General features: G+C 44.0%; 1 protein-coding gene across 1 annotated transcript in view; it reads left to right on the top strand.

The window, feature by feature from the left end:
• The window catches only part of SNX13 (sorting nexin 13), a 157,571-nt gene that overhangs the window by 90,082 nt on the left and 45,848 nt on the right, over window positions 1–21,641 (top strand). The window contains 7 exon segments of the mRNA XM_040433682.1: window positions 3,146–3,204; window positions 3,207–3,249; window positions 6,499–6,587; window positions 6,698–6,781; window positions 8,419–8,557; window positions 10,909–10,997; window positions 17,166–17,265. Of these exon segments, the coding sequence (XP_040289616.1) occupies window positions 3,146–3,204; window positions 3,207–3,249; window positions 6,499–6,587; window positions 6,698–6,781; window positions 8,419–8,557; window positions 10,909–10,997; window positions 17,166–17,265 (603 nt within the window).

The following is a 21,641-nucleotide window of genomic DNA, read 5'->3' as shown; positions in this document are numbered from 1 at the left end:
ATGAAGTTTTAATATATGCAAATAAGCCTCTAGTAGCAACGGGGGCGTTGCCGTTACACCTAGAAAATGGTCTAAATGTAAACCAGCTAGGAAGCTGTCAGCTGTCTTACATTTAGAAGCGGCCTGCGCCAGGTTTATTAAGACCGTTGTCTAAAATGCTGGTTTCCTGGTTAATCTTCCCGTGTAAATAGGTCCCAAGTTTAACCCTTTCCCTGCCAAAGATGTATCTCATACGTCCTGGCAGGGTGCCATTTCAATAGCCAAGGATGTACCTGGATCTTAGGCTGTGTAACAGCTAGAGACTCAACCCAACTCCAAGATCGAAGCTCTGCCACAGTATATATGTCCAGCCTCAGTGAAAGCTGGATATACCTCAGCTTTCATTCCCGACTTAGTTGGTAAGTGCTGTAGCTTGCGATTTTTTTGTGGCTAAATCTTGATCTTGTCTTGTTTTAAAACTGAATTTGTCAGCTTTAAAACAAGACTGCATAATTCTCTTGCTGTTAGACAACCCGAGATATGCCAGCAGAAAGCCATCTCTCTTTACCAGCTGAATGTCACTAGAGTGGAGAAAAAGAGTGGTCAGTGGGAAAGTGTTGACACTACACAGGAGAGAGAAGACACACACAGTGCCTTCTCTCTCCTGTGTGACTGTACCTGGGAGGATAACATGCATTTATCAACCCCCTTGCCCCATCAATCAAAGAGCATACTTTTTCACTGTACCTCTTAGACAGCTGATTAGCAAAGATGTTAGGAGTCAGTCCCCCACCGATCTGAATATCAATTCATGGATAGCCCCTTTAAATCATCATTTGCTGTCCACAGATCCTCCTGTGCAAACATGAATTTGCTGCCAACAATGATTCACTGTGGGGGTGCGCGGCTCATTCCCATACAGAGGGGATGATTGTTGCATAATGATAGGTAGTTGCTGCTTAATAATGGGCAATTATCGGGAATGAATGGTTCATTTGTGGCATTTGTCGTTTCAGTCAACCAATGTAAAATGACCATAAAGATCGCCTAGCACTGTGATGGCTAACCTCCGGCACTCCAGCTGTGGTAAAACTACAACTCCCAAGATGTACACTTGCTTGGCTGTTCTCAAAACTCCATAGAAATGAATGGAGGATGGTGGGAGTTGTAATTTCACCACAGCTGGAGTCCCAGAGGTTAGCCATCACTGGCCTTGGGTCTGATCCCTATATATCAGCAAGTGATGGCCGATACTAGTTCCATGCCGTCACTTAATGTAGTGGGAAAATGACCTCTGCTGACATGTCTGTTTTAGTAACTGTTTGCATCCTACGTGAAATGATGATTCTGGAGCATATGTTCTTATGACTCATTGTTGTGCCTTTCAACTATTACTCCTACTAGAAGTCCCAGGACTAATCAGACTGTGCAGGGGCATACATATTTGACAGGCAGAATGGTAACACCCAGTTGGCATTTTATTCATACAATTCTAGTACAGTGATAGCTAACCTCCAGGACTCCAGCTGTGGAGAAACTACGACTCCCAGCATGCTCCATTCATTTCTATGGAGTACTGAGAACAGCCAACAAAGGAGTGCACGAGGTTAGCCATCACAGTTCTAGTAGGAATAACAGAGGAACAGCACAACGTGCATTGTCCAAGAAATAATAATTCTGGAGCATCTTATAAGAGGTGACAGGTCCTTTTTAACCCCTTTAGGACACTTTTCAAATGTTTCACCTTAATGACCAGGCCAAATTCACTTTATGTGGTAATAACTTTGGAAAACTTTTACTTATTCAGGCCATTCTGAGATTGTTTTCTTGTGACACATTGTACTTTATTTATTACTTAAAGGGGTTCTGCAGTTTGTTTAAACTTATCTATCCTCTGGATAGATCATCCGTATCTGACCGGTGGGGGTCCGACACCCGGAACCCCCGCCAATCAACAGTTTGAGAAGGCAGCAGCACTGTTTACCGCTGGCCCAGTGACGTCACGGCTAGTATCAACTGCCCTGGGCGCGGCTAAGGTCCGTTCACTTGAATAGAGATCAGCCCCGTACTGCCTTTAGCAGGAGCCTGATCAGCTATACCATGGCAAGCCGGAAGCCTGTGAAGGCGTCCGGTTGCCATTGTAACCATCTGGCCCTGCCACAACAGTGCAACAGGCGGATGTGGGAGGGAGGGAGCTTCCCCCCTCTGTTAACCCATCAAGCATCGGCCGCTGCCACAGCACAGCAGCAGTCTGATGAGGGAGGGGCTCCTTTCCATCTCCTAACCCCTTCCATACAGTGGTCCCTATGGACCGCAGAATGGAGGGTTAAACGGCTGACATCTCTGCCAGCACCGATGTCAGTCGTTTCAAGCAGAGTGTCAGCTGTATGGAAGGAAAGGGGGGGCTCGACTGCCCCCGACCATCATGAAATTAAATACATATGCATATATTTAACAAGGTCCATGACTGTGGGGATCAGAAACTTTCAGCCGCATTAGGATCGCGTGATTGGCTAGTCTGTACGACTAGCCAATCACATCGATCGCCGGCCCGGGACCGCCCCATTGGTTAGCCTGAGATCCCTGGGCTGTGTGTAACAGCCGGGGTCTCAGCGTGTCACCATATCTGCAGACATGGTGACACTTTAATGCCATGACGTGTATACTCGTCATGGAGCGCCAAGTAGCAGTGCTCCATGACGAGTAATACATGTCAAATAGCACTAAGGGGTTAAGAACCTGAGGTAGGTGAACAACTGAAGTACATTATCGCTGCAAAACACAAAAAATAGAATAAAAGCCCACAAAAGATGGAAAGTAATGGCTAAAGCGGGATACGAATGAAACACTCTTTATATACTTATATTGGGGTGGGCGGTCTCTGATGTTTTGCTGAAACACAAGACAATTTTCGCAGTATTTGATGCCTTTCAAGTGTCGAGAGATTCTTCCTTTGCTGCTGCAGTTTTAATATTCTTCTGCAGTCTATTCAGAGCAGGTTTTATTAGTCAGTGCAGACTCCGTTGGCCGCACAGAATGCTCTTTTGTTACTGTTAGTTTACTATTACACATCCTAACTTTGCAGGGCTTGCACATACTTACTGCTGAATTACTGGCTTCCTTCAGTGTTTTTATCACTTTTTTTTTCCTTCCGCATTTTCTGTAGATTCCTCTGAAGATTTTGTAGAAACTTTTTTTGAGGTTGAAGTTGAAATGGAGAAAGATGGTCCTGTCGTGACCTCATATGCACTTCTTCTAAAGATGAGGAAGGTTGTTGAATCATTAGTATTTCTAAGCATTCCGCCTGTTGTGTGTTTTAAATTATTATTTCATCCTAAATCACTATTTGCTATTTTTATTGTTGTTTGTTGCTTGTAGATGCAAATTCCTGTTTCGCCATTAAACAGATTTAAAGGGGTTGTCCCATCTCGCACTTTGGTGGCATATTGCTCGGATGTCTATATCTCTAAGACAAAGTGAACAAGGGCGCACCGAGATGGGCCTACCCCTTTAAAGGCGTTGTGCAGTGGCATAAAAACCTGCCAAATAGCCTGCTGGCTTACCTTAACCCGCAATAGACTTGTCCCCAGACCCCTCAGGTACTCATAGGTAACAGTGTAACAGCGTCCATAATGTTTCAGAAGTGGTGTGTCTGTCTTCTACTGTGCATGCAGGCAGCAGAGGTACAGAACGCTGGGAAAGCCGTTGATGTCCTGGAGCTGCGCCTGTGCCGACCCCTTTAGGCGCTCTTCACACGAGTGTGACGGATTGCTTCCGGGTGCGTTCAGTGAAACTCGCACCATTTTTGGCAAACCAAGTTTAGTCAGTTTTGTCTGCGTTGCGTTCAGTTTTTTCCGCGCGGGTGGCAATGTGTTTTTGATGCGTTTTTCACGCGCGTGATAAAAAAACTGAAGGTTTAGCAAACCACATCTCTTAGCAACCATCAGTGAAAAACACATCGCATCCGCACTTGCTTCCGGATATAATGTGTTTTTCACAGAAGACCACATTCACTTCTATGGGGCCAGGGGCTGCGTGAAAAACGAAGAATATAGAACATGCTGCGTTTTTGACACACAACGCAGAACTGATGTGTGAATAAAAAAAAATTGCACCGTATTGCACCGCTGCGCGAAAACTCGCTCGTGTAAAAGGGGCATTCAGCACATGTGCAGTAGAGGAATAAAGTGCCACATTGGAAAGGTTATAAATGCCAGCGCCTGTCTACCCCACTGCCCATGGCACCTGGGGTGCAGTTCCTTGTGGACTATAGGGTAAGCTCATGGGGCCACTTACCAAGTTCTTATGTCTCTGCTCACTTTTGTATGGCATTACTGACATTTGGGTACAAAGCAGCCAGTCTGTGAAGGATCATTCATTGAGAAGCGGGAAGCAACAGTATGTGGATGCACTGAAAGTGATTTTTTTAGCCCAAAATGAGTAGACTGGCATTGTTGTTGTTTTTTTTTTTTTTACCATAGCCTTTAAGGACTTTTAAAGGGATTTTCTAATGAAGGCAAGCTCTTTTCAAACAAAAGCCAGCATGGTTCAGCTTCTCTATATCCCAGCAATCTGCTGGGTAACATCGGTGTAAGATGTGGCTGCTGCTGGGGGAGGGGGAGCATTAGGCGACTTCACACTTGCGGCAGAGTGGACCCGGCAAGCAGTACGCCAACTGATGGCATTTGTAAGACTGATCAGGATCCTGATCAGTCTGAAAAATGGCTGATCAGTCAGAAAATGCATTGAAATGTCAGATCCTCTTTCAGTGTCATCCGGCAAAATGATCGCAGCAGGACGGATCCGGAAGGACGGATCCGCATTCCGGTATTTGAATGCCAGATCCGGCACTAATACATTCCTATGGGGAAAAAATGCCGGATCCGCATTCAGGCAAGTCTTTAGTTTTTTTGGCCCTGAGATAAAACCGTAGCATGCTGCAGTTTTCTCTTTTGCCTGATCAGTCAAAAAGACTGAACTGAAGACATCCTGATGCATCCTGAACGGATTACTCTCCATTCAAAATGCATGGGGATACACCTGATCAGTTCTTTTCCGATATAGAGCCCCTGTGACGGAACGCAGTGCCGGAAAAGAAAAACCGCTAGTGTGAAACTACCCTTACATGCCAGGCATTAAAATGAATGGCTATCTGTGGGATGTATGGGCAGGCTGGGTCCACCAGAGTGAAAACTGCTCTCATAGGTGGGATGTTTTATGACACAATCCCTTTAATCCATCGTTGTCTTCATATTAAAAGGTAAAAGTTGCCTTAAAAGCACATTGTAATTTTTAAAAGTAGTTGTCCACGATATAAAAAAAATCTAAAGGAAGATAAAAATAAAACTCATTTAATATGCTGGAACCCCCAAGGCCGAAGCTCTGATCTCCCTGTTTATGTACTTGTGGGTTATCGTGTGACTGCTGAAGCCAATCACCATCTGCTTTTACTCAATGGAGGATCCTCTGACATCCAATTACCGCTTCAGTAACTTTCTTTTCCCAAACGCGTTTCAAAACGGTCAGGTTTCTTCTTCAGTGGTCAAAAGTTTATACATTATAACTTTTGACCACTGAAGAAGAAACCTGACCGTTTTGAAACGCGTTTGGTAAAAGAAAGTTACTGAAGCGGTAATTGGATGTCAGAGGATCCTCCATTGAGAAAAAGCACATGGTGTATGGTGAAGTTGGCGTCCCGATAATCGCAACCTGCCTGCGCTACAACAAAGAGTGCCGGCACGAGCGCAGACTCTAACGGAGAGATACAGCGGTCTCGGATATTAAAGCATACAAAAGGGAGAAGCCACGTATGTATAAATCGTCATAAACGAGCGCTGAACGAGGACTCCTGAATGCCGGTAAGAGATACAAACATAATATGTATCGCGGTTAATGACATACAAACGGCGCGGCATAAGGGAGCTGCAACATAGCAGACGTTAAGATCCTATTACATCGTTACAAAGGAACAATTTGTGAAATAAAGGCAACAATTGCAGGACCAGAATCTTAAAAACAAAAAACCGCTATATAGGATTATGGGTTCCATATACGGTAATTGCGAGAGCTCCGCAATAGGAACCAGTAGAAGGACTGGGACTATAATTTGCTATTATATTTGCTATCCAGCGATATTTACTATATGTTTTATTTTTGTTTGTTTTTTATGATTTTTTTATTGTTATGTTTTATGATCTAAAATAAGTATTTTATTGTGTATAAAATGTAGAGATATATTATATCAAGCCAGCCATTTACTGGACACTGAAGTATTATAGCTAGAAGGTTGCAGCAGGCTGAGCTATATTTCGGTGAGCGCTTTAGAGTAATCGTTTTTCTTTTGATTAATGATAGTCAGTTCCTATCTGATTTTAGGTCTTTTGTACTGCACTCACATGACCGGGCAGCCCTTACTTTTTTAGTGATGGAAAATGCATCAATAATTGCAAAACTTTGACTTTTGCCGTGATTACTGATTCACTAATATCGAGTGCGTATCTTCACCGTGTTTGATTTCAGGCTTCCTGAAGGATTTATGTGAAGTTTTACTGTATTTATTGCTACCTCCTGGAGACTTCCAGAACAAGATCATGCGATACTTTGTGAGGGTGAGCCCTTGAGGATTCTTTATTACCCAAACATTTTTTGCATCACTTTACTGATATATTTGCTCCAACTCGGATGTTGATTGACCAGTTTACGATTTATTTTCTTTCAGGAAATCCTTTCACGAGGAATTCTTCTTCCTTTAATAAACCAGCTCAGTGATCCTGATTATATTAATCAATATATCATTTGGATGGTGAGCTCATCAATGGCATTTTAATGTTTTTTTTCTTTTATTATTTTATTTTTTTAATGAATGAGTTATAATAATAATAAAATACAATCAAGTAAGTGTGAGTGCTGTATGTGATGTATTCTGATTAGAGATGAGCGAATTTCATATTTCATCCCCTGCATAACTGAAATGGGACGGATCCGTTTTGCAGCCCATAGACTTCTATTATGACGGAATGAATAACGGAATGCCTCTAAAGGCATTCCGTCATAGAACTGCGTTATAGTCTGTGCTAACGAAATCCATAACGCAATTCTCCTTTTACCACCGAACGAAGTGTGAACGAATTTCATAACATCTCTAATGGAAATATTGTGTGGGATGTGTAATGAAATTCTAAAGCGAGTTTGTTTAGCAGTTTTGACCAGCTAAACTGCTGACAGCCCTAGGTAGGGACTGGGGGGAGCAGGACAATCTTCTTATTTTGTGGAGTTTTTCTAATTAGGAATAGTTAGGATATGAAGTTTTATTCTGCTTCTCTGTCAAATTGCATACACATAGCTGTGTTTCACCTGATTAAAGCAGTGCTTTTCTTTTGTTGATCCGAGGGTCCGTTTCTGAGTTATGATGTTTTTTTCTAATAAAGGCCTTTGGTGCAATGAGAGTGTCACCATTGCTCTTGTTGAACACAAGCTCCACTTATTTCTGTGGCCAGCCCCTCCGTCGCTGTTTGCTGTTGCCTGGTCCTGTTAATCAGAGCAGCCATGGAGCGGCTGCCCACAGAAAGGAGTGGATTTTGTGTCGAACAAGAGCAATGGTGATGCCCTGGTTGCACCGAAGGCCTAATTTGCATATTAAGAAAAAGTATTATAACTTGAAAACATAACCCAGGATCAAGAAAAGGAATACAGCGTTTTAATCAGGTGAATCATAGCTATGTGTCTATGCAAAACTTTGGACAGGGAGGACTCTGGTGATGATTTCCTTTAAGGGTTCAGGCCGGTGCTTCTCTGCTTTCAGCTGCTCCACAGACCACCCCTTGCTTTGGTAAATCTCTCCCTCGGGGCAGAGGAGAGGGGCTGTGAAACAGAGACAGCTTTGCAGTCAGTTGCAAAAAGAGAATCTAACTGAACAAAACTTCATATTCGCACTACTCCTGCTACTTTCCCCAGCCCCTACCTAGTGCTATTATCAGTTTAGTATGGTCAAAGCTGCTGACAGACTCCCTTTTATCATCATTGGAATGACAGGCGGCGTGGCCCATACCAGGCCTGAGTTTCACGCTAACTTGTGAAGTTGCTTTCGAATATATTGTCACTTACAATTTATGGTTTGAAATGTTTGTGCAAACTCTGTGCACAAGTTGTCTTTGTTTGGATTCGAACTGAGGACCCCATTGCTACAAAGCAACAGCAGTACTAACCAAAATGCTCCCGTCCCTTAGCCCAGCTAGACGCTCCACTGCCACATACACTTTTCTGTAAGTAGTCGGTTCTACCCCTCTAAGGAGCGGGGGGTGTAGTCAGTAGCTTCCATATAAAGTACTTGACTGTCTGTAGCCATCCGGACTGCAGTTCCTCTTCCAAGCTGAAATTCGGAATGCCAACAGAAATGTCCCGTTGAGACGCAGGTGACACCGTTGTTTTTTTCTTTCTCAGATTCATGATTCCAATTGCAATTATGAGGCCTTCATGAATGTCATTAAGTTATGTGACCATATTGGAGAGTTGGAAGCTGTGAGGGACAAAGCTGCTGAAGAATTACAGTATCTCCGTTCTTTAGATACCGTGGGAGATGGTAAGTAGTAGAGCGCTGATTCTGACATTTAGACAGTCTTGTCCCATTGGGGCTGAAGTCGTGCTTAGATGGGTTGTACTAGTGGACGGTTTGTCTCTGCACAGTCTGACAGATTGAATAGTGTAAGGCTGTGCAGGAACAACCCCCAACCCCCCCCCCCCACTTCCCAACTGGTAACATCCAGATGGACCTTTATTGCAAGTTTCAATAATAAATAATACAAATATTCCACTCATAATTTCTGACAGGAGTAATAAAGGAATGATATAGCATAGTCATAAGAAATGATTCTTCTGAATTATTCCATGTGGAATGCAAGTACGGTGGTTACAAAAACAGATTTACTACTTGGCCGACGACAGGCAGTTTTCTTTTTTCTTTATATCTCTGCCTTCAAAGACAGAAAAAAAAAAAAATTATACTTCTGTTGACTTTATTGTATGAGAATTAGTTTTTTTGCAGCATAAGTTAGATTTTTATTTTTTTTATGTCACCAATTTATGTACTTAAAAACATTTAGATTTTATTTTTTATCTATGGTATGGAAAAAAATTAAACCATTTATTATTCATTTATTTTTTTTTCTCCGGGATTCACCATGCAGTAAAAATGCCCTGGTCGCTTTATTCTGCGGGTCAGTGCACTGATAACACATTGATATGGTTTTTGATATAGTTTTACAAAATAAAAGCCTTAAAAAAATAATAAAATAGCTTTTCTTGTCACCACGTTTTGACACCCATAAGTTTCAGTATTTTTCCATTGATGGAGGTTGTGAGGACTTGATGTTTTTTGTCGGGAGAGCTATAGTTTTCATGACTATTTAGACACTTAAATTAGATATTTTTTTGGCAGGTGAGGTGATTACAAAACAGCAGTTCTGGCTTTTTTTTAAATGTTCGCCATGCTGATTAAATAATGATATTTTAATATTTTGGACTTTTATTATTTTCTATATGTTTCTGTGTGGTGTACGGAGCCTGCTGAGGTCCCAAGCCTGCTCCATACATTTGCCTGCAGAATGTGACTTTCATGTAGGTCGCGTTTCATGAAGGGGTTAAAAAGTGTATCATGCAAATAGAACTCTGCGTTTCACCGGTCCTCTGTTATTCCTACTTTAACGATACGACTGTGCATTAACATTGTCAGTGGGTCTGGTCCATTACTATAAAGCCTGTGTTAAGCCACGTGCAGACGTCCGTGGAACACGGTCCGTGAGATACTGACTGCCATTGCAGGAGCGCACGGCGTCATAGCAACCAATGATGCCGTGCGCTCCTGCCTCACGTGCCGTGTTCCACGGACGTCTGCATGAGGCTTTAGACAGGGCAGATCAGCAAGCGATTGTCAGGAGCGAAGTATTCCCTCCGCAATCGCCTGCTCGCTAGACTATTACATGCAGTGATCTCCTCCCAGAATGGGGCGAGCGATCGCTGTGCATCACTCATCCCTATGCTGTATAGTGGTTTGGTGGCGGGCAGATCGCTGTTAGACAGCATGATCTGCCGCCGGCAAACACAGATTTTTAAGCAGAATTGCCCGGATTCGTTCATCGGGCAATCAGCGGCAGTATTAAGCTGCAAGATGATCGCTAACTAGTTCTCATGCTTTATACACTTGACTGGACAGTATCAGAATATGCATGAACACGATCTCTTGACAAGTGAGATGCTAAAGCCTAGTTGTCTATTTCCAGGAGGAGTAACAGAGTAACAGACAGAACAGAGTTTTAGAAAGAAGAGAGAAGCTGCTCCAGTGTTAGCAAATGGGAAATCTAAGTCATTGCTACAACAGACAAGCCGGGGAGACGGCAGGTCCACCTTTAAACCAGTGGCCATTACCATTACTAGAATAGGTCATGAAGTCAGAAGGGCTGGCGGAGTATGACCGTCCATGAGCTCAGGTTTAGTTCACTACATGTGGAGTCTGAGGGGGGAGATTTTTAAAACTTTCTAAGAAAAGTTGCCCCTAACAACCGATCACAGAGATTTTGAAAACACGATTTGGTCTAGATGGGGGTGCGCTCCTCAAATAGTTTTAAAAATTTTTTTTTTTTCTTCTTTAGAGATTTTCTTCTAGTCCCAGCAGGGTCTTCATGGCTTCTAGCATGTAGGACAAGGAGCGAGACCAGATTTTGCAGGTCACTGTGCAACCAGTTTTTTCTCCAGACCCGATATAAATAGGTATTTAGTCTACACCTTGTGGAAAAACTGAGAGAAGTGGGAAAATACCAGGAATTTCAGTTTTGTACGTTTATTTTAGAGACAACCTTGACTGTTAAACATGGCACCGTGGGTGAAAGACTTCTCTGGCCTGGGAAAACCTCCATGTCGTACTTTTTGTGCTTCTAGACATCAACACTATAAAAAACCAGATAAACAGTTTACTGTTTGTAAAGAAAGTATGTGGAACGCGAATACAGAGAGTGCAGTCTGGGAAAGTAAGTGCATGTATTGACTTTGCTGAACTTGGTTAGATGTGTATCTACTGTAACATTCTGCTTGGCCGCTGTGAGTCTTTTTAATCAAAGGGTATTCCCATCTGGGATATTGGGGCATATTGCTAGATATGTCGTCCGTTTTAGATAGGTGCTGGTCACCTCTGGAGCCCCCTACTATTTCCAGCACGAGGCCTCCGAAGTGAAGGGAGAGCAGCGGCACACGAGCGGCCACCTTCTACCGCTATGCTGGCTCTGCGGGTTTCTGGGAATCCCAAGCTGCACAAGCGCAGCGCACTCTCCTTCACTTTGGGGGACCCAGTTCTGGAGATAGGAGAACTCCCGAAGTGCAAACCCACACTATGCCATGGAGGGCATACCCTAGCAATATGCCTTCAGTGTCCTATGTAGGGACACCCATTTAAGATGCTGAAGGGAGAGTATCCCTTAACCCCATGGCAACATAAAGCACTGGGGGCACTGTCGTCAGGGGGATACTGTGATCATCCATGGGTGAAGAGGGAATGGGTTTTATGTGAAAAACTGCTGGGATTGAGAAACCTCTGACCCCAGCTTTTGACTGTTGTAATGCTATAATCAAAAGCAATTCTAAAAAATGTATATAAAGTGATAAGAAAAATGCAACCAAATTATACAATAAAAATATCTCAAAATGCACAAACCAAGGTATCCAGAGCAACATCAGAGAAAAAAAAAAAAATGTATAGCAGTGAAGAAATAAACTAAGGCTACTTTCACACTGGCGTTTCTGGGTCCGCTTGTGAGATCCGTTCAGGGGATCTCACAGGCGGCCCAAAACGGATCAGTTTAGCCCCATGCATTCTGAATAGATAAGGATCCGTTCAGAATACATCAGTTTGCCTCCTTTCAGCCTCCATTCCGCTCTGAAAGGCGGACACCAAAACGCTGCTTGCAGGTTTTGTCCCATCCGTTTCACTGACACAATATGTGCAATTGTTGCGTTGTGCTGTCCGATTTTGAGATCCGGCACAGGGTCTCAGAACTACAGGACAACGTTCAGTTTGTGTCCCCATTCATTGTCAATGGGACAAAGCTGAACAAACCAAAACCGAGGTGCACCAGAATGCATTCCGTTCCCATGCCGGACACAAAACTGATGCAAGCAGCGTTTTTGTGTGCTGCATGGGAAACTGAAGAAGCCTGATCCAGCACCAAAAACCATGTGAGTCAATGGTGCCGATCCTTCTTTTCAGACACAAAGAAAAATGAACTGCACCCATTGACTTACAATGGTTATAGTGCGGTATCGGATTGGGTTCTGAATGGATGCGGCTGGTTGTATAATTAAAATGGAAGCATTTTTGCTGTGGTTTTGAGATCCCATGCCGGATCTCAAAACCAGACAGCAAAAACACAGATGTGAAAGTAGCCTTAGTTTTGCTCCAAAAATGTGCATTTAAGCCGCACCTATTTCCTGTGAAGCCCTGTCCCCTTTCATTAAGCCACGCCTCTTTCTACTTAGCCACTCCTTATTAGGACAACACGTGAAAAGGTTAGAATAGTGTCCTTAAACGCTTGATAAATGCTGTGTCAAGGCTCAAAGTTGTGCAAAAATGGGCACATTTTCAGTGATAAATCTGCCCCACTGTGTTCATTTTACCCGATTCACTTGCATTAAAGGGGTTCTCCAGGAATTAAGAAAATGAAAATATGAAAATATTACTTTATTATAAATATATTCCCAAATACCTTTCATTAGTTATAATGGCTTGTTTTCTCTGGGAGCAAACATTAGGAGAAATAAAATGGCCGCTGTCCCTATTAGTACACACAAAACCTGTCCTAATCACACAGCAGGACAAGTTACTTCACAACACGGAGGTAAAGAGCTGCCTCGTCCTCCTCTGTGCTTTACTTGTCAGGGGTTATGGTCCTGAATACAGTTTAATATGATCTTCAGCTGAATCTCCTGAAGGAACGGAGTTCATGAGGAGACCTGAAGTACAGAGAGGAGGTGGGATGTGGCTGTGTCCTGCTATGTGATTAGGACAGGTTTTGTTGTGTACTAGTAGGATGGACAGCCTCCTCAGTGGAAGTTCAAGTCGGAGCCCCAGCAGTGTAAGCCTGGGGCTCTGATCGGTTTACCATGGCAGGCCGGGACGCTATTGAAGCCCTGGCTGCCATAGTCGGCTCCCTTGCTGCTGTGTGCACAAAGCACAGAGCAGCAAGGACAGTGTGAGATCCTATTCACCCTGATAGAGATCTATCAGGGTGAATAGGACAAGGGTTCTAGCCCCTAAGGGGGCTAATAGTTAGTAAAAATAAAGTATTAATATTAATTATAAATGAAAAAGAAAGATTTACAAAAGAAAAAAATAAAAACTACACGTTAACAATAAACATTCATTTTCGGCAGATTTGTGGGAATTTATTTTTTTTTCAAAAAGGAAAATTCACAGAATATCGGTATAAATTATCGGCTATCGGCCTGAAAGTTCACAGATTATTGGTATCGGCCCTAAAAAATCAATATCGGTCGATCCCTAATTATACTAATGAAAGATATTTGGGAATATATTTATAATAAAATAATATTTAGATATTTTCTTAATTCCCGGAGAACCCCTTTAACTGTGAAATGTCAGCAGTCTCTGACAGGGCTTAGTGGTATAATCTGTGTGAACATCTTCGGGGCAATTTCTTTTTTTTTATGATTACATTTTACTAATTTTGGGTTAAAAATTGGTCAATTGGTCTTTATTAAAAATGTTCAGCAATTTTTGTCCTAAAGGGTTAAGTTTCAACAGTTTCAACCTACCTGTAGAGTAGTTACTTTCAGTTTTCCTCTGCGCCATCATGTTACTGTTCTGAAACCTGATGTATAACCCTTAGGCTACTTCACACTGGCGTTTTTGCGGATCCGTCATGGATCTGCAGAAACGCTTCCGTTGCAATAATATAACAGCATGTTGTATTATGTCTTATATAGCCATGACGGATCCGTCATGAACATCATTGAAAGTCAATAGGGGACGGATCCGTTTTGGTGTCCGCCTCCAGAGCAGAATGGTGACTGAACGGAGGCAAACTGATGCATTCTGAGCGGATCCTTTTCCATTCAGAATGCATTAGGGCAAAACTGATCTGTTTTGGACCGATTGTGAGAGCCCATGACGGATCTCACAAATAAAAAGCCAAATTGCTAGAGTGAAAGTAGCCTTATCTCTGAACTCCTGACGGGTCATAAATGCCAATTTAAAGAGCATCTGTCAGCATGATCAACCCTATTAAACCAGGCATATAGCCTGGTAGGGTTGATCATACTGACATTAACAATATCCTAATTATGTACCTCTGTTGTTCCACTCCCGAGAAAAGCATGTTTTTATTGCTATGTAAATGAGCTTAGTGGAGCACTGAGGTTCTAGCCAAAGCCCTCGGAGCTCTAGCTCAGGGATCAGCAACCTTTGTCACTCCAGCTGCTGTAAAACTACAACTCCCAGCATGCAAATATGCTCGGCTGTTCTTCTAACTACCACACAAGAGAATTAAGCATTCTGGAGTTGTAGTTTCTGAACATCTGGAGTGCCGGAGGTTGCTGGTCCCTGCTCTAGCTGATAACACCACTACAGCTTTAGGGTCCATTCACACGTCCGCAATTTCGTTCCGCATTTTGCGGAACGGAATTGCGGACTCCATTCATTCCTATGGGGCAGGCATGATGTGCTGCCCGGACACGGAATTGCGGACCCGCGATTCCGCTCCCGAAAAAAATAGAACATGTCCAATTCTTGTCCGCAAGAATAGTCATATTCTATAGTGCCGGCAATGTGCAGTCCGCAAAATGCGGAACGCACATTGCCGCTGTCTGTGTTTTGCAGCTCCGTGGATCCGCAAAACACGTTGCGGACGTGTGAATGGAGCCTTAATCCTTCCCCCCCCCCCCCCCCTTCTCCTGGATTAACAGGGCTAGACATCTCGGCTGATACTCAGCAACTATGTCTGCTCTACGTACACTGCTCAAAAAAATAAAGGGAACACTTAAACAACACAATATAACTCCAAGTCAATCACACTTCTGTGAAATAAAACTGTCCACTTAGGAAGCAACACTGAGTGACAATCAATTTCACATGCTGTTGTGCAAATGGGATAGACAACAGGTGGAAATTATAGGCAATTAGCAAGACACCCCCAAATAAAGGAATGGTTCTGCAGGTGGTGATCACAGACCACTTCTCAGTTCCTATGCTTCCTGGCTGATGTTTGGGTCACTTTTGAATGCTGGCGGTGCTTTCACTCTAGTGGTAGCATGAGACGGAGTTTACAACCCACACAAGTGGCTCAGGTAGTGCAGCTTATCCAGGATGGCACATCAATGCGAGCTGTGGCAAGAAGGTTTGCTGTGTCTGTCAACGTAGTGTCCAGAGCATGGAGGCGCTACCAGGAGACAGGCCAGTACATCAGGAGACGTGGAGGAGGCCGTAGGAGGACAACAACTCAGCAGAAGGACCGCTACCTCCACCTTTGTGCAAGGAGGAACAGGAGGAGCACTGCCAGAGCCCTGCAAAATGACCTCCAGCAGGCCACAAATGTGCATGTGTCTGCTCAAAACGGTCAGAAACAGACTCCATGAGGGTGATATGAGGGCCCAACGTCCACAGGTGGGGGTTGTGCTTACAGCCCAACACCGTGCAGGACGTTTGGCATTTGCCAGATGAACACCAAGATTGGCAAATTCGCCACTGGCGCCCTGTGCTCTTCACAGATGAAAGCAGGTTCACACTGAGCACATGTGACAGACGTGACAGAGTCTGGAGATGCCGTGGAGACTGTTCTGCTGCCTGCAACATCCTTCAGCAATGCCAGCATGACCGTTTTGGCATTGGGTCAGTAATGGTGTGGGGTGGCATTTCTTTGGAGGGCCGCACAGCCCTCCATGTGCTCGCCAGAGGTAGCCTGACTGCCATTAGGTACCGAGACGAGATCCTCAGACCCCTTGTGAGACCATATGCTGGTGCGGTTGGCCCTGGGTTCCTCCTAATGCAAGACAATGCTAGACCTCATGTGGCTGGAGTGTGTCAGCAGTTCCTGCAAGATGAAGGCATTGATGCTATGGACTGGCCCGCCCGTTCCCCAGACCTGAATCCAATTGAGCACATCTGGAACATCATGTCTCACTCTATCCACCAACGTCACGTTGCACCACAAACTGTCCAGGAGTTGGCAGATGCTTTAGTCCAGGTTTGGGAGGAGATCCCTCAGGAGACCGTCCGCCACCTCATCAGGAGCATGCACAGGCGTTGTAGGGAGGTCATACAGGCACGTGGAGGCCACACACACTACTGAGCCTCATTTGACTTGTTTAAGGACATTACATCAAAGTTGGATCAGCCTGTAGTGTGTTTTTTTCCACTTTAATTTTGAGTGTGACTCCAAATCCAGACCTCTATGGGTTGAAAAATTTGATTTCCTTTTTTTATTTTTGTGTGATTTTGTTGTCAGCACATTCAACTATGTAAAGAACAAAGTATTTCAGAAGAATATTTAATTAACTCAGATCTAGGATGTGTTATTTTTGTGTTCCCTTTATTTTTTTGAGCAGTGTAGAAGGTGCCACCGATCAAACACTCATTCATCGGGTGAAAGTGTTGGTGTAGAGTTGCAGACACATAAATCTTCATTTCTGGGCAGCAGATTGTGCTGAGTAACTAAGTATCTACCGCCCAGAAACAATGATTTTCTATGAGGACGAGTGATCATTTTTCCCCATAAAGAGAAGTTGATCGCTGCATCTAAATGTGGTTTTCACCTTTCCCTTGAGCAGGCAATTATCAGGAACAAACTGTCCCTTCCTGATGATAGCCTGCTGTTTCATCCCATGTAAAGTGGTCTTTTGGGTTCCTATGCACAGGCTGATGATTGGGATTGACCACTGGTACGATTGTTTGTTTCTAAATCTCATTTATTCTCATATTAACAATTACTGCTGCATGTAAAGAGCTCTTCATGAGCATTGATTTGGCTTGCTATGTTCTGCATTCATTAAGGGCCAGAACATCATAAGAACCCGAAGACCACACTAAGTATTAAACAGATCTGCCCCTGTTTCTAATTCTGGGGAGATACCTTGGAGTGATATATAAAAAAATAGTGAAATAGGGTAATATATATATTTTTTTTTTACAGGAAATTGATACTGTGAAGTTGGCTGCAAACTTTGGAAAACTTTGCACAGTCCCGCTGGACAAAATTCTTGTACACAATGTTGCACTACAGTTTTTTATGGGTGAGTGATCAATATTCATATTGTGCACAAATAATTGCTCAAATGAATCTTTGTAATTAAAGGAAAAGGAGGTTTATAGCCTATCCACAAGATATGACAGAGTGAATGGAGATGGCTGCACCTGTAGGGTCACCTCTCACTGCAATGCAAAAAGTGTGAAATAGGAGCAGGACCAAGAGGTGGAGTCCCGTTCTTGAGATAGGAGTGGGTCCCAGAGGTATCCCTGTGTATGGGGAATACCCCTTTAAGGAAGAATTCATCCTCTTCCCAGCACCTTTTATTAATGCAGCTTTTGAAGTTGCAGTGTTCAGTGCAATTTTTCGATAATACATTTAGTGAGTGATTACATGTAGTGATTTTTATTTTTCTGCATTCTCCTTAAAGGGGTTCTCTGGGAATGAAGAAAATAAAAATATTTTAATAATTCCGGAGAACCCCTTTAAAGTATAACTCCAGACATACTCTCCCACCTATGTGATATGAGTGTGGAAATGCACGCTGGGTGGTAGAATTGCAGTGGCAACCATGGAACACCCAAAAAAGATCACATGCGGTCCAGTTAATTAGATGATATTTGCTAGGGGCTGTACAGTGGCTTCTGCAGAGATACTGCTCAGTGTTATATCAGGCAGGAGATTATACCTGGAAGTACACTTTACAGGGGTATTACCACCCTAGACATGGCATGTATACAGTATCCATACCCTCATGGTGAGGCGGCTGCCGTCTGGATAGAGAATGAAATAAAAAAAAAATGTAGACACTGTACCAGTGCCTGGGATGTCATTTTTTTCAATCTTTTTATATTTATTGATTTTGTATTATAATTTATTACTATAAAATCCATGAGGGTACCTGCATACATCCCCCGGCTTCTCTGTTGTGCTCTGACCAGATCCAACCCTTTGCACGTTGGTTCTAGCTGTAACGTATGCTCGGCGTCAGTGTATGGTCCTTATATAGAGGGGTACTTTCCATTACATAACACATTTATACCACATGAAAGGAACATTCTGAGTTGTAAATTCTGCATTAAGCGACCTTTAACCCCTGTTCGAAATTTTAAAATGTTGATGGTTTGTATTGTCATTACATATGGGACTGAGGGGTTATAATGTAAAAAGATGAAAATCAGACACCATATAGTCCATGACAATATCTTTCTAACAAAGGTAGAACCAGCCCTGTAACTCACATGGATTATTTCAAGCTGGCAGCTCAGGGGATGTGTCCTTTCTACTGCAGCTCTTTACGTATCACAGCTCAGGGGACGTGTCCTTTCTACTGCAGCTCTTTACGTATCACAGCTCAGGGGACGTGTCCTTTCTACTGCAGCTCTTTACGTATAACAGCTTAGGGGTCGTGTCCTTTCTACTGCAGCTCTTTATGTATCGCAGCTCAGGGGTCGTGTCCTTTCTACTGCAGCTCTTTACGTATCACAGCTCAGGGGACGTGTCCTTTCTACTGCAGCTCTTTACGTATCACAGCTCAGGGGACGTGTCCTTTCTACTGCAGCTCTTTACGTATCACAGCTCAGGGGACGTGTCCTTTCTACTGCAGCTCTCTACGTATCACAGCTCAGGGGTCGTGTCTTTTCTACTGCAGCTCTTTACGTACCACAGCTCAGGGGACGTGTCCTTTCTACTGCAGCTCTTTACGTATCACAGCTCAGGGGATGTGTCCTTTCTACTGCAGCTCTTTACGTATCACAGCTCAGGGGATGTGTCCTTTCTACTGCAGCTCTTTACGTATCACAGCTCAGGGGACGTGTCCTTTCTACTGCAGCTCTTTACGTATCACAGCTCAGGGGACGTGTCTTTTCTACTGCAGCTCTTTACGTATCACAGCTCAGGGGACGTGTCTTTTCTACTGCAGCTCTCTACGTATCACAGCTCAGGGGACGTGTCCTTTCTACTGCAGCTCTTTACGTATCACAGCTCAGGGGTCGTGTCTTTTCTACTGCAGCTCTTTACGTATCACAGCTCAGGGGTTGTGTCTTTTCTACTGCAGCTCTTTACGTATCACAGCTCAGGGGTCGTGTCTTTTCTGCTGCAGCTCTTTACGTATCACAGCTCAGGGGTCGTGTCTTTTCTGCTGCAGCTCTTTACGTATCACAGCTCAGGGGTCGTGTCTTTTCTGCTGCAGCTCTTTCCCTGTCACAGCTCTGGGAAATCTAGAATACTTTTCATGGGACAACCCCTTTAAATTCTTTGGGTCTAGAATATAAAATTTACATTATTCAGATGGTCATCTAATGAAATTAAAGGAGTTGTCCCATCTCACACATTGTCAGACAGGTGCTGGTCCCACCCCCATTTCTAGAGTCGGGCCCCCAAAGTGAACGAGGGCCCACCACTCAAGTGCGGCCACTCTCCACTTCTATTTCCAGAACTCCCATAGAGGAGAATGGAGACGTTGACGCACTTGAGCAGTGAGCCCTCATTGGGCGCATTGCTCTCCACTGACTTCTATAGGAGCTCCGAAAAGAGGTGACCGAGCATTTGGCTGTTTTTGGAAGTCTCATAGAAGTGAATAGAGGGAGCACCGTGCATGCGCAGTGTGCTCCCCTTTGCTTTGGGGCCCCATTCTGGAGATAGGTGCGGGTCCCAGAGGTAGGACTCGCACCTTTCTGTGTGAGACGGGCCAGCCCCTTTATGCTGTGATTTGTGCAGGGTATTAGGAATTGGAATGAAAGTCAAAGCCCATTGACTACTGCCGACACAAGCTCCTCCAGTGAAGTAGTCCGTTCTCATGTGCTCGGCCTTCCCCAGCGCCGTTATAATCGGATCAGCGCTACAAAGACATCCTTGTGCTCGGAGACAGATTTGGTCAGCACAGATTAGCCATGAGAGAGTGCGCTTGTTTTCAGCATTTATTGTCATTGGAGCAATTCTGAAGAGCTCAATGTAACTTCTGTTCAAGTATCATTATCTAAAGCGATCCAAAGTCATCTCTGCTCTTCCTCCTTTATACGCTCTCGTTAGGAATGTGATGACCCATACAGTCACTTAGGCTCATTATTTTCTATATTACGTAACAGCAGAACCTAAAAAAATAAAAAATAGAACGCTCCTAGGGGAATGTACACACATCGCAGGTTTCCTTATGGCAAATCTGATACACATTTTACAAGAGGATCCGACTATCGGCACACGTGCTATTGATGTGCCGCGGATCCGCATGAGGACTAGCGCTAATGTCAGTCAATCCGCTAATCCTCACCTCTGCCTGAAATAAGCGCAAAGATTGAATCTGCGGATTGTTCTCATGGATGATTCTTCCTTCAGTGTGGACAAAAAACAGGCACCATTAATTTCCAGAGCATCACCTGAGCATCTGTCAGCAGGTTCAATCTATTATACCAGGCATACTGCCGGTTAGAGACGATCCTGCTGATTAAAACGATACCCGTCTTGTGAAAATAGGTTGTGGCGTTCCTGACTTTCAATCTTTATGCAAATGAGGGCTCCAATGCACCAATGTGCCCCTCGGGGCACTGAAGTCCTCATTTGCATAAAGAATGGGTTTTTTTTTTAAAGTAATGCCATAACCAATTTTCACAAGACAAGTATCGTCTTAATCGGCAGGATCATCTCTCCCAGGCAGTATGTATGGTTGAATAGCATTGATCTGGCTGACAGGCGCTCCTTAAAGAGCCTCTGTCAGCGGGATCAACCCCATTAAACCAGGCATATTGCTTGATAGGGTTGATCATGCTAGTGAAAGCAAAACCTTATTTATCTTTGCAGGTTGCAGCGTTGTGGAGATGGCGCACCGCGGGGAGGGCTGTAGAGCTCCGCTACGGCTACGCCTTTGACGGGGATGATAGCCCTGTCTAATGGTGCCTGTGCTGTGGCACTCTAATAATCATTGGGGGTCCAGCTTTAATATGTTATGTAGAGTCATTGGTGGCAGTTTATTTGATGAAAGTTATGCATCGGATATCGCGCTGTGGCTCATATGTACGCCGTCATTGGTGGCAGTGGAGCCTCTGCAGAGGACAGCAAGGGCTCCATGGGAAGGAGAGCTTACCTTTCCATCCTGCTGGCCGCTGCGCTCCTCCACTTCCCGGTGAACGGACATGCCAGCGGCTTCACACATAGAGGAGCACAGGTGTCGGCAGAATGGAAAGGTAAGTATTCTCTCCTCCCCACACTGCGCTCGATCCCCTTAGTGAGTCACAGCATTGGCACCATTAGACAGGGCTATTATCCTGTGTGCGAGTGTAATGAGCACTATGGGCATAACTGTAGCGGTGCTCGAAGTGCTACAGCCCGCCCCTTGGTGCTGCGACTGCCTGCATGTGTTGAAACTACCCCAATACAAGTCTGTTTTGCAATAAATGGAAAGCAGCTCTGCCTTGTAATAATTGTCAT

This window comes from Bufo bufo, chromosome 5, assembly GCF_905171765.1.
Source record: "Bufo bufo chromosome 5, aBufBuf1.1, whole genome shotgun sequence".
Classification (NCBI taxonomy): domain Eukaryota; kingdom Metazoa; phylum Chordata; class Amphibia; order Anura; family Bufonidae; genus Bufo; species Bufo bufo.
This window is presented reverse-complemented; position numbering and strand designations above follow the sequence as displayed.